Raw genomic sequence first — 10,961 nt, 5'->3', positions numbered from 1 at the left:
GACACCTAGATTGAGTCCCCACCCTCACCATCACATTGACTAATTTATTAATCCCATTACATTGAGATGCTATCTCCAGCTTGGCTGCCAGTGGAAACATGCTCAAATATCACTCCACAGATCTAAGATTTCATGGCCAACAACTGTGATAAAGTGAAGAACTTCTTGCTGAAAGCAATTAAGAATACAATGCTTCAAAAGCTGTGTCCATGAAATGACAGTATTATGCAGTTAGTTAAAAGTGACCACAACAAGATTCGCCACAAATAAACCAATTTATTACTTTTTGGCAAGTTCCATACAACATGAGCAAGGATCTTTCGCTCACTATATTAAAACACTCTTTTGCTTTATACAGATTGTAAACATCAGTAGCATAACAAACTGTTGGTACGGGCATTCCAGGATTCTGGTATCTTTCTCTTTCAGGTAAAGAAACAAGAATGAAAATCCAATAAACCAAATTTCTTTCACAAGTTATCTATGAAAAGCAGCATATGCATTTCGTATCAATTTTGAGCAACACCAAGAAGGGTATTTCAAACTATTATTTTTAGTGAAATTCAGTGGTATTATGAATAGACACACTTTTTACACACGAATGTAACCAATTTTTTGTTTGAAATTAGATTCACGGTTTCATATTGCCAGCGGACAGAAGCTCCATCGCATTCAGCAAGGGCCGCCCGAGTCTCCAGATTCTTCTTTTGATTACATTCCACCCAAACCCAAGACCCGCCGGCAAACAGTAACAAAACCCTTCGCACCAACCCCAGAAATGGATGTAGAAGAGCTTTTTTCTGACTGCGGAGCCTGGAGAGAAGGAGGATGCAAAATGGGTTCCAATAAAAGCAGTCAAAGGAGGAAAGAAGAGCATCATGGGGTGGTCCTGCAAGGGCCGATGTGGAAACAAACTGTGGCTGCAGGAGGCACAAGGTGGGTTGCACTGGAGGCTGTAACTGACGCAACAAAATGCAGAAATAGAGACCCCGGCTTTCCGAATGCCACGGTGTGTGAGGACCAAACAAGGGCCTCTGAAGGTTCCTTCAAACTAGAAGACCCTACTGAAGTGACTGCAGGAGAGAACTTATAATGCACAGGTTCTTATTGTTGAACCAGCTCCTGTCTACCCACTAGACTTCTGCTATAATTATTTATTTTTTGTTTTTCTCTCTCAAAGTGCTTTAAATCAGACATAATCTGATCCATAAAGTGAACACTTATCTCTTTGAGTTAGAGCAGATTTACTTTTTAGAATTTGTAAGTCCCAAAAGGTCAATCCACTGGCTAGGTTCACTAAAGGATTGCAAAAAGTGCACTGTTAGCTCAAGCTTCAATCCAGGGCATACCTGTTTAAATTTGCTAAGAACTGCTTTTCTCCACACCAACTTATCAGCATTAAAATAACACAGGCATTTATGATGTTATTGGCAAAGACTTTAAAAAAAAAAATCTATTGTTAAAAGCAATGATTGCATTACAGTAACGCTGCTAATTTTGAAGTCATAATTATAGCAACCTCAATACAGAAATCTTCATTTCCAATGTAAAAAGACAAGCCATATTTAAAAAAAAAAAAACAAACAAACACCCTTCAATTCTTCTCTGTGCATAATAAGGAGCAATGAAAATGAAATTAATTCTTCTGTAGATCACCTTTAAAGTTACTGGCATAAAATAAAATGGTTATTTTTATACCTGTAGGAACCAGCTGTTTTAAGCTTTATAAAATACTGCTTTTTAGGTGACACTTAAATCAGCAGATCCATAAATGATGAGTTCAGACAGAATTCACTACCTGAACTGAAGAAATTGAGAAGCTTTCTGGTTTTAAGATTTCTATGTTATCAAAATGTACAGATGAAGATTAAAGATGAACTCGCATCAATGCTACGATGTACATAAACAGCAATCCTCTTCCAAACAGATTTAGTAGTTGGAAGAGCATCAAGTGTTCCTACTGCCAGCTGCAAAACACAAGTGAATCCCTCAAACCTTGGCAAAAACTTAAATAGACATCCATAAAATCGTATGACTGTTTGCAATTCCTTCAACCAAGCAAGAGATTCTACTATTGAATTTCCCTCCAGCTCTTCCCTGCCCAAATAAAGGAGCAAATCCCTATTACAATATTAAAGCTATATCCTGTTGAAACTAAAAGAAACACTGCAAAGGATAGTCTGTCAACTTTTTTCAAGTCCTCAACTCTTCCATGATCATGAAAATCTGCCAGAAATAATGTGACAGGAACCTTCAGGTAACCTTAATTCTTCCGTAGACTGGAGATTAATCAAAACATTTACTGCTGAGTATTTTCACTGTGGCATGGGATAAAGCTCTATTAAAACAAAAAAGTTTTAATCTATACAGCCAGCATTTTAGAGATTTTCTAAATATGATTAATACCAACAAGTTCAAAATACTGTTGCATTGTTTGCATTTTTTGTTTGTTTCAAACCAAGAGCTTTTTCTGATTCACAGTAAAACCCTGGTACATCTTTTTTTTTTTTTTTTTTAATTGTTAATCCATTCCAGGTAGTTTTACTTCACAGTCTCTCTGAGAATTGTTTGGAGCCCAATGTATCAAGGTGCAACTGTTATCCATGTGGATTTTTTTTTTTTTTTTAATGTTAGCTGCCATTTTCTGTAGCAGTGTCTGTTAGAAGTTTTACAGAATTATAATGTTCTCCTAATCCATAGGCATGTCTCATATACCTAAAAAAAGTTAGAAAACAACTGCTTAGTTTAACTAAAATATACTGCATGACAAACATCAAGAGCACTCGAAGACAGCTTAAGCAAATTCAAGTTTTAGCAAAAGTTCTTAGAAAAAATATATGGTCATAAAAAAAGGAATGAATATAAATATATACAGTCAATGAGGAGTTTCTAATTTTGGTGACTTACAGACATAAATTGACATAAGCTTTGAATAAAAGTTTCCTGATGAATTTTTTTAAATCAATTTCACAATGATTTTGGAATTAACAGGTAAATAACCTTGCAGCATTCTATAAAGTAGTGACTGAATCATGCGTCAGACTCATTGTCAGCATTTTAAGAATGTTAATCATAATATCTTCAAAGTTATTGTAGATCACAACTACCATTTCTGAAAAAAATGACCATTGGTCTTGAAGGTCAATGTCAGGCGTATAAATGAAAATGAAACAAAACAGATGAGAATCAAAAGGTGAGTTCTCTCATACAGAAATAAATGCACTGATTTTAAAAATGGGTAAAATGACACACTTACACAAGTGTTATTGGTTTGCCTGAATATTCTTCACCAACGATAATGGAAGGGGAATCCATTTGCACTACTTCAATAGGTGTTTGCAAAATGTGCGACAAAGCCCTTAGCTGTAAGGCATAAAAAGAATTCAACAACAGGATTAAATCCAACATGGTGAGGGGGGAAGAAGACATAATAATTAGTTTTAGCAAATATAAGTTTATGCATAACATTTCCAATTTCGTTTTGAAATTAAACGTTGTTAAAATAAGCAAAATAGCTTTAACTTTTTGAGCTGTAATTTAAAATAAGTTGCCTTAAGGTAATAGTTTTGATGATAAAAACAGGTAACATTGTGCTAGCTTTAATAATTTAATAACTACTGTTTTAGAAAGCAGTAAAAGATAAAAAGCAAAGACATAAATGAAAACATTTTCTCAAGCTCAAAGTTCACATTACAAAAAACAACACTGCTCCAGTATGGTCAGCTTTGCTACAATCTAAGTCTGCATAATAAGATGCTTTCCCTTTAAGAAATATTTTTCCCCCTCACCTTTTGTCATTCTTTCTAGTGATATTTTGGACAATCAAATTCTTTAACTGCTGTTATCAAATTTATCAGGACAGCAGGGGACCATCAGAAATCTACTGACATTGGGAAACTATTTATAGCTATAGGAGAAAATTCTTGATAAAATTATGAATGTGTTTCCTTATGCCTACAGGCATATTATTTCTTCATAAATCCTTTTCTGAAGATATACTGATAATTTGTGAAATTGTGATACAATTTCAAGTGAATACTTACTTCCAGTTGACCACCCCACGCAGCTGTATTTGCTATATCATCACAGTATTTTTCAAATTCCTCTGTGGAGAAGGGAAAAGTCAGCTTTTAGTAGTTCTCTCAAGCAAAGAGCAAGCAAGTGAAGAAAAATACTGATCCTAAAGTGAAAAACTAGAACCAGAGAAGTCCAAATGCAGGAAAATATATTTGCTCACTGAAGAGAAGGAATAATATTTGCTAGATTTCTTTAATAAAATAAAATTATGACTCAGGTGTACCAAGTAACAAAGTACATCTGTGTTCTGTAGAACACAGCAGAACCAACAAATTAATGAAGTTCAGGAACAAACATATCATTATGAAGAAGAAGAATTATAAAATAAAGTTTCCTAAAGTCTCTTATGACACAATTCTTACCTCTGCTATACATGTCTCCAGTAGTGGGATTTGTAAGAAATGGTAGGAAGTCATCAAAATGGCTTTGCATATACTTTGCCGTTTGGTTTCTCAGAGTTGTAACAGTCCAGAAATTCTGGCGATCCTTGAGCTGATCTTCGATAGCTCTGTACATGCAATGGCCATCGGAAGGAATCTGCTTAATCTCCAAGTGTCTTGCTGCCAACAGGGAGGCAAGTTTCTGACTTTCAACATGTCTAGCACCTGTTAAATTCTCAATCTCAGCTTCAGCTATCCTTTCTTCTCTTTCTTTCTCCAAGGCAGCTTTCTTTTCCTTAGATTGAAAACACATCAAATATTAAGATGTCTGTACAGTTCTTGTCTTAGTACTTGTCTCTAACTCTTCAAATGTTTCCTCAGTACATTCATGTTAGTGAAATGCTCTCCTGAATTAGTAATACTAAGTCTCAGAAACCTTCTAAACCTAAACACTAACAAATGCTAGATGACCAATACATCCTAAAACTCAAATATTTACAAAAACCTGAGAAGTAAGCTTCTTTTATTAAATCTGTAAAGTTCTACCACTTCAATTTTTTCCCCACGCAGTATCCTACATATTTTTCATAAGAATTTCACTAAAATACTAATAAAGAAATAAAATAATTTGGTTTAGATATTTTTCTTGTCTCCTATGTCTTTTTCTTTTATCTCCTATTTTGATTCCCAATTCATGGTTGAGCATAAAAAAGTGGATCTTTAAAAAAAATCCTTATGTATTTCTATGTAGCAACCCTACAGATTTTGAAGACACATAGGAGATACAAAATTAATACTGAATTAGCCAGGTAATGTCTCCTGTAAAATCGTTAGACTTCAGTTATATTCATTTAAACTGAAACATATTTGTAAAATGTTTAAACACTACATACCCTCCTCTTCTGTGCTTTTGATATTCGAGGTTGCTGAATCTGTTGCTCTAGTTGCTCAAGCTCTACATTTGCAACCCCATCAGTTATAGAATATATCTGAAAAGAAAAAAAAAGTTGAAAGTTTCTATTAGCATAAATGATAAATGGGATGTGCATTTCCTGAAACAGTTTTAAGCTGTTTCCAGGTAGTTTCAGTGTGTATTTACAATGCTTTCCACAAAGATCCATATAGCACAAAGCCTGTCAAAGTTGCAAGTCAAGCATTTCACACCCCAACCCCACTGTCATGGGCTTGGTTACTTTTTCCACTGTTCCCCAGAAAATAAATTATTACTAAGTGCATAGCTCAAATTTAACTCTAGCTGTCTGAACACTGCAAGGGAAAATTTTACCTACACCGTCCATAACAAAACATAAATACCATTTGAAAAAGACAGAGTTGACCTTTCTCAAAAAGAAAGTCAAAACTAATCTCACTATAGCATCAACCAGATGTCACTTTGGGATGCACAGTAATACTTTCAACCTGAACAAAGAGGTTGAGAAATGAAAGAACCCATATACCTCAAACCAAAATCCTGTCAGGGAAGTCTATAACCATAGCAAAGACGTTAGCTTGAAAAGTCCTCCATCACAATGTTTTGACAGCTTGCTTAGCAAAATGAAGCAGCTTCTTGTAACTAATCTAAGACACATTCTGTTCAATGCTTACAAATTAATCATCTCCTTAAGCGTCTGAGCAAAGACTACTATGTAAGATTTTTATAGAGTCATAGTGCTTGCTTTTTTCTCAAGGATTCTCAGCAAACGATTCTCAGTCAAGATTATTTCCCTGAAAGTCATTCACAAATCTTTTTCAGTCTTGTTTTCAAGCAAAAGGGCAATCTGCTTAAGCCTCTATTAAGTTACAAATCTGAAAACACCTGGTCCAGGAAGTCTCACACAGACAGGTTTTTGTTTGTTTCTTTACAAGATTTACCTAGTCAAAAGCCACACTCTGTTAGGGAATCACTCAAGGAGATGGAAAAGTATGGAGCATTAGCATCAGTCAGAGAGAACCATATTGCACCAATTTAGGCAGAAGCTGTACTGCTGTTTAGGTGAAGAAAGTATATGAACAGGCCTGCTTGCACAAACAGCACTTAAATTCAAGAACAAGATACAAATAAAGAGATCTTTTCAGTACTGGATATACAGAATTAAGTCTATCGATTGCAACAACAGGATTCTATTTATTAAGTGCTAAAGCATAGGTAATTTTTTAATATCTTATAAAAGTATTTAATTGTATCTGATTTACCCCACTCAGTATTTCTCAGATTTTAGTAAAACTAATCCTCTGTTAAAAATTAAATGGTTTGCCATCCAGCAGCACACTGGAAACTGGAATCCAAGTAAATAGTTATGCTGCCAACACGGCAGAACAGAAGCATTTAAGCCAACTCCCATGTCTGCACAAAGTGCGTTCTTAAAAACAAGGTCTATTATACTGTGGACAGAATTGCAAAGCCAATCACACAGCATTAGTCAATTGCCTGTCAAAGTCCATCAATACCCTAGTAGCCTACATAAAATAATTAGAATTACCACACAACAGGAACTAAAAAAAAAATATATTAAAAAATCATTGAGAAGCCTGAGCTACTAACACACTGTAAGAGCAAAATCAAATACTGCTCACCAACAAGAATACAGCTAAATAACCCTTCCAGCATAATAGCTAGATCTTCCCAAAGTTACCAGCATTGCAAGGAAAAGAAGAAATGCTTTAAAATCATTACACATTACTTCATTATCATTTTAAAAAGTTAATTGTATCTGTACAGCTTCAGCTGAAGTTGAGGCATATACCTTATTCTGCTCAGGTGTAGCTTCCTTCAGCTGCTTTAATTCCTCCTTGTGCTTCTGTTCAAGTTCTGCCTCCAGTTTTGCAACTTCATCAGCCAGCTGTTTTCGTCTCTTTTTATCATTCTTGGGAACAGCATTTTTCATGCCTTGAATTTTTGCTGTTAAAGAAGCAGCGAGATAAAATATTACCTCTAAATATAGCTACTCCACAATCATTGGAAGAAGGAGGGCTAGTCTTAAAAGAAATTACACACATCAAGATACCACAATTAACACATTTTAAAATCACATACATTTTCTTAACAGACATAATCATAACATCCAAAGAAGAAAAAAGCTTGTATGCAGTTGCTATTAAAAATACTTAAAAATTTTATCAACACAACAGACCTCAGCCTGTTTCTTCCAAATAAAATTAGTTGGTCATTGAGTTCTCAAATCCTATCACAGAAAAGATGTGCATGTTTTTTATAGCAGACAAAGAAAAAACAGAGATTACTTATCCTTAATAAAGTTTCTAAAAGCTGAATTCAAGAAGTACATCTTGAATAAGATAAGCATCAAGTTGCTTAAGTTCCTTAAGTATTTTTAGGCCTTCAGTCAAGGCTTCATTTCTTCAATCACAAAACAGTTTGGTTAGAAAGGATGTCCAGAACTGATCTAGTTCAACCTCCTGCTCAAAGCAGGGCTAATGTCAAAGTTAGATCAGGTTGATCAGGAATTTATTCACATGACTGTGGAGCATCTCCAGGGATGGACGTTCTGCAATTTTTGGGGGCATTATTTTCTAGCATTCAACCATTCTTGTTATGAAAATGTTTTTCTTTTTTTCTTCCCAAGAGAATCTTTCTTCTTACCACTTCCAACTCCTGTCTCTAGCCTGTTCACTATGCTTTGCTTGAAGAGTCCAGCTCCACCTGTTCCATTTGGTAGTGAAAACAACCAGATCCCCCATAATCTCTTCTCCAGGCTGAATAAACTCAGCTTCCACAGCCTTTGCACTTACACAAACATACCCTGATAGCTCTCCTCACTTCTGCATTCACTGTTTTAGTGTTCCAGCACTAACTGCTTAACACCCTGCTTGCCATTCATCACCAGTACATTTTTACTGCCCTTCACCCTTGACTGGGTGACGGCAATGATAATGAAACTTTTCAAAAAGAGACTGCAAGAACACTTACACTAAAAGATTTATGTCAAGTATTCAGCCTCACAGATGAAGCACTTGAGTTAGACAAAGAAGCAGTTCTGATCATAAAGATTGATGTAATGAGGGAGAAGGAAATCCATGCACGGACTCACCAGTACGCAAGGAGAGTACATTGTGGGGTGGCAGCTACAAGGATCATTAAGTGGAAGAGATGCTGGGTTCTCAGAGGCTGAGATGTACCTTACATTAATTCTTTGGAACAAATTGTTTTGCTGTCAGTTAATCATTGTACTTCTCGGGAATGTGTTTTTCAAGTGAGTAGGTTTAAGTTACCTGCCTCTCCATCACGAAGATGGACTCAGTCTTCTGTAAAGAACCTGCTGCCCTTTTAGGCAGCGGAGGACTGAAATTCCTCAGCATCTCCCAGCTAGCGAACCATGTGCTCCAGCTACCTAATTCTTGATTACTACCTGTCTTTTCAATGTCAGTTAACTTCAGGGGATGAAAAACCATCTCAAAACAGTAAGTTCCTACAAATTTAATAACAACAATTATTAGGTATTATTAGTTAATAGCGAAATAGTTTCTCTCCACCTCTTTAACTCTTTGATAAGAAGGCTGCAACTGACATATCACGCACCAAAGAAACCAAACAAGTTAAAGGCCATATCAATGTAGATTAACAAAAAGGTTACAATGAACAATGAAACTCAACAGAATCCAGCTGGCAGAACATTAATATATAATGGGGCCAGTAAAACGGGGCTCATAACAGTTGAGGCGCGGTGCTGTAAGCCCACACGGGTCCTCTACTACAGGGACGGCCGGGTGGGAGGTTGGAGGTGGATCACTGCAGATCAGCCGATTTGGGATAATGAAATGTGGCCGCATGGGCAGCGGGGAGGCCGGCTTCCCTAAAACACCCCACAAAAGCACACATCTCCCTCAACTTCAGGGCAAGGCAGCGCGGTGCTGGCAGCCTGGCTGTTATGGCGGGGCTGCTACCTCACCCTCCGTGCCCTTCCTACGCGGCCAGACACAGATCCCACACCGGCAGGCAGCAGTAATATCACGACTATCGTCTTCCTTCCTATCGTGAGCGATGTCCCTCGCTCTCCTGGAGCTGGGGCCGCTGTAACCCCACCGGGCACCCCAAAACATTCCTCCCCCCCCTCGCAAAGCGAGGCGCTAGGCAGGGAAGGCCGCTCCCTCCTCCCGGCGAGGCGCCTCACCTTGGAGCTCCCGCTTCTCCTTGCGCTGCCGCTTGACGAGGCGCTGCAAGGGCCCGCCGTCCTCCTCCTCCTCATCCTCCTCCGCCGCCATCCCCTCCTCCTCCTCCTCGGCCCCGCAGCCCTCCATGGGCGCCCGGCGGCACCTCCCTCCCGCCCCGCGCACACGGCGCCTCAGCGCTGAGGGGAAGCGGCCGCCATGACGCGTCCCGCCCTTCCCTCCCCTCCCCTTCCTTCATCGCCGGCACCGGCCGCTCTCCCCGCCGCTGTCGCCGGGGGGCGATGGTGGCCAAGGGCTTCTCGCCGCTCGGAATGGCCGCCGGAGCCAGCCCGCACGGTTTTCTGCTTTGTAGGGCCGTGAGGGGGTGAAGAGGGCAGGGGGTGTTTAGGGGGAGAGCAGCCCCCGTCTCCCTTCTGCCCCCTGATGAAATAACCGCCCAGCTCCTTGCGCCGACCAATGCTCGATAAGGAGCTTATTTATCCTGTTGACTTTTGTGCAAAATAGACTGTTATGTACATGTTCGTTCATTTATTTATTACCTGGAGTTAATTAAAGCTATGAAGTACCTTATAGACTCCAGCTTTTCCAAGTTGTGATGTTTGTGGTTTGTGTCTCCTCACCACCGTGATTTCTCATTATCTCCAGTCTTTTTTATTATGGTAATATAAAATAATATCTCTTTTTATTATAGTAAAAGCCAAATGTCTTGGTTGGGGTTAAATCCCCACCACAAAGTGTGCTGAAGAGTGTGCAAACCTTCCTGAGGATGTCGGAGCTACAGGTTGCTGAGTGTTAGTGTGGAGTGAGAAGCTCAGTTCACTGCTGGCACATTTATTTTGTGTTCATTTGGGTAAAAATATAATTGAAAATTTTAATAATTGTTTTCGAAATGACGTAAATTGAGCAAAAATCTTGCTAGTGAAAACATTTGTGTTCATCTGTTACGGTATTGCTGTTATTGTTTTCCATTTGAATTAGCAGATCCTCTGCAAGTACAGTGCCAAGCACAAAGAAAGGAAACTTTGATCTAAAGCAGAATTGTAAGCTGACGGGTCAGACTCCTGTGCTGCACAGAATCACACAATTATCTGTATCCTGAATATATGTTATATTTTGCCCTTCCCTCCATCTCCTTTTTTCCCGCCTGTTGGAATAAAACCAAATAACAAACCTTATCTCAATTGCCAAACAACAACAACAAAGTCTCATTGAAGAACTATGAGGAGGGGTTTGCTTTCAACTAGAAAGAGAGGTTAGCATTGGAACTTGATCGAATTGGCTCTGTAAGTATTTTTGTATACTATTAACAAATACAGAATAAGGACAAATCCAGATATGGGATAGATTTGTCTTGATTAACATATATATGTACTCTACATG

At 38.2% G+C, this 10,961-nt stretch overlaps 1 protein-coding gene across 1 annotated transcript; it reads right to left on the bottom strand.

Annotated features, from left to right (window-relative positions):
• Positions 1–256: 256 nt before the first annotated feature.
• Positions 257–9,725, bottom strand: OTUD6B (OTU deubiquitinase 6B). Its single transcript, XM_032181649.1, has 7 exons — positions 9,584–9,725; positions 7,202–7,356; positions 5,351–5,446; positions 4,440–4,752; positions 4,044–4,105; positions 3,257–3,363; positions 257–2,715 (listed from the first exon to the last, which is right to left on the bottom strand). The coding sequence occupies exons 1-7, from the start codon at positions 9,708–9,710 to the stop codon at positions 2,631–2,633; spliced, it is 945 nt and encodes a 314-aa protein (XP_032037540.1). The 5' UTR covers positions 9,711–9,725; the 3' UTR covers positions 257–2,630.
• Positions 9,726–10,961: the final 1,236 nt, after the last annotated feature.

The sequence above is a fragment of the Aythya fuligula genome, chromosome 2 (genome assembly GCF_009819795.1).
Source record: "Aythya fuligula isolate bAytFul2 chromosome 2, bAytFul2.pri, whole genome shotgun sequence".
Taxonomy (NCBI): domain Eukaryota; kingdom Metazoa; phylum Chordata; class Aves; order Anseriformes; family Anatidae; genus Aythya; species Aythya fuligula.
Note: the sequence above shows the minus strand (reverse complement) of the source record. Positions and strands in the feature narration are given on the sequence as shown.

Excerpts from the sequence above, each read along its gene's own strand:
- OTUD6B (XM_032181649.1), bottom strand. The coding sequence starts at position 9,710 with ATGGAGGGCTGCGGGGCCGAGGAGGAGGAGGAGGGGATGGCGGCGGAG. Across the intron at positions 7,357-9,583 it reads GGAGAAGCGGGAGCTCCAAG|CAAAAATTCAAGGCATGAAA; the intron begins GTGAGGCGCCTC and ends CTTCTTTAACAG. Across the intron at positions 4,753-5,350 it reads CAAAAGCACAGAAGAGGAGG|GAAAAGAAAGCTGCCTTGGA; the intron begins GTATGTAGTGTT and ends TTTCAATCTAAG.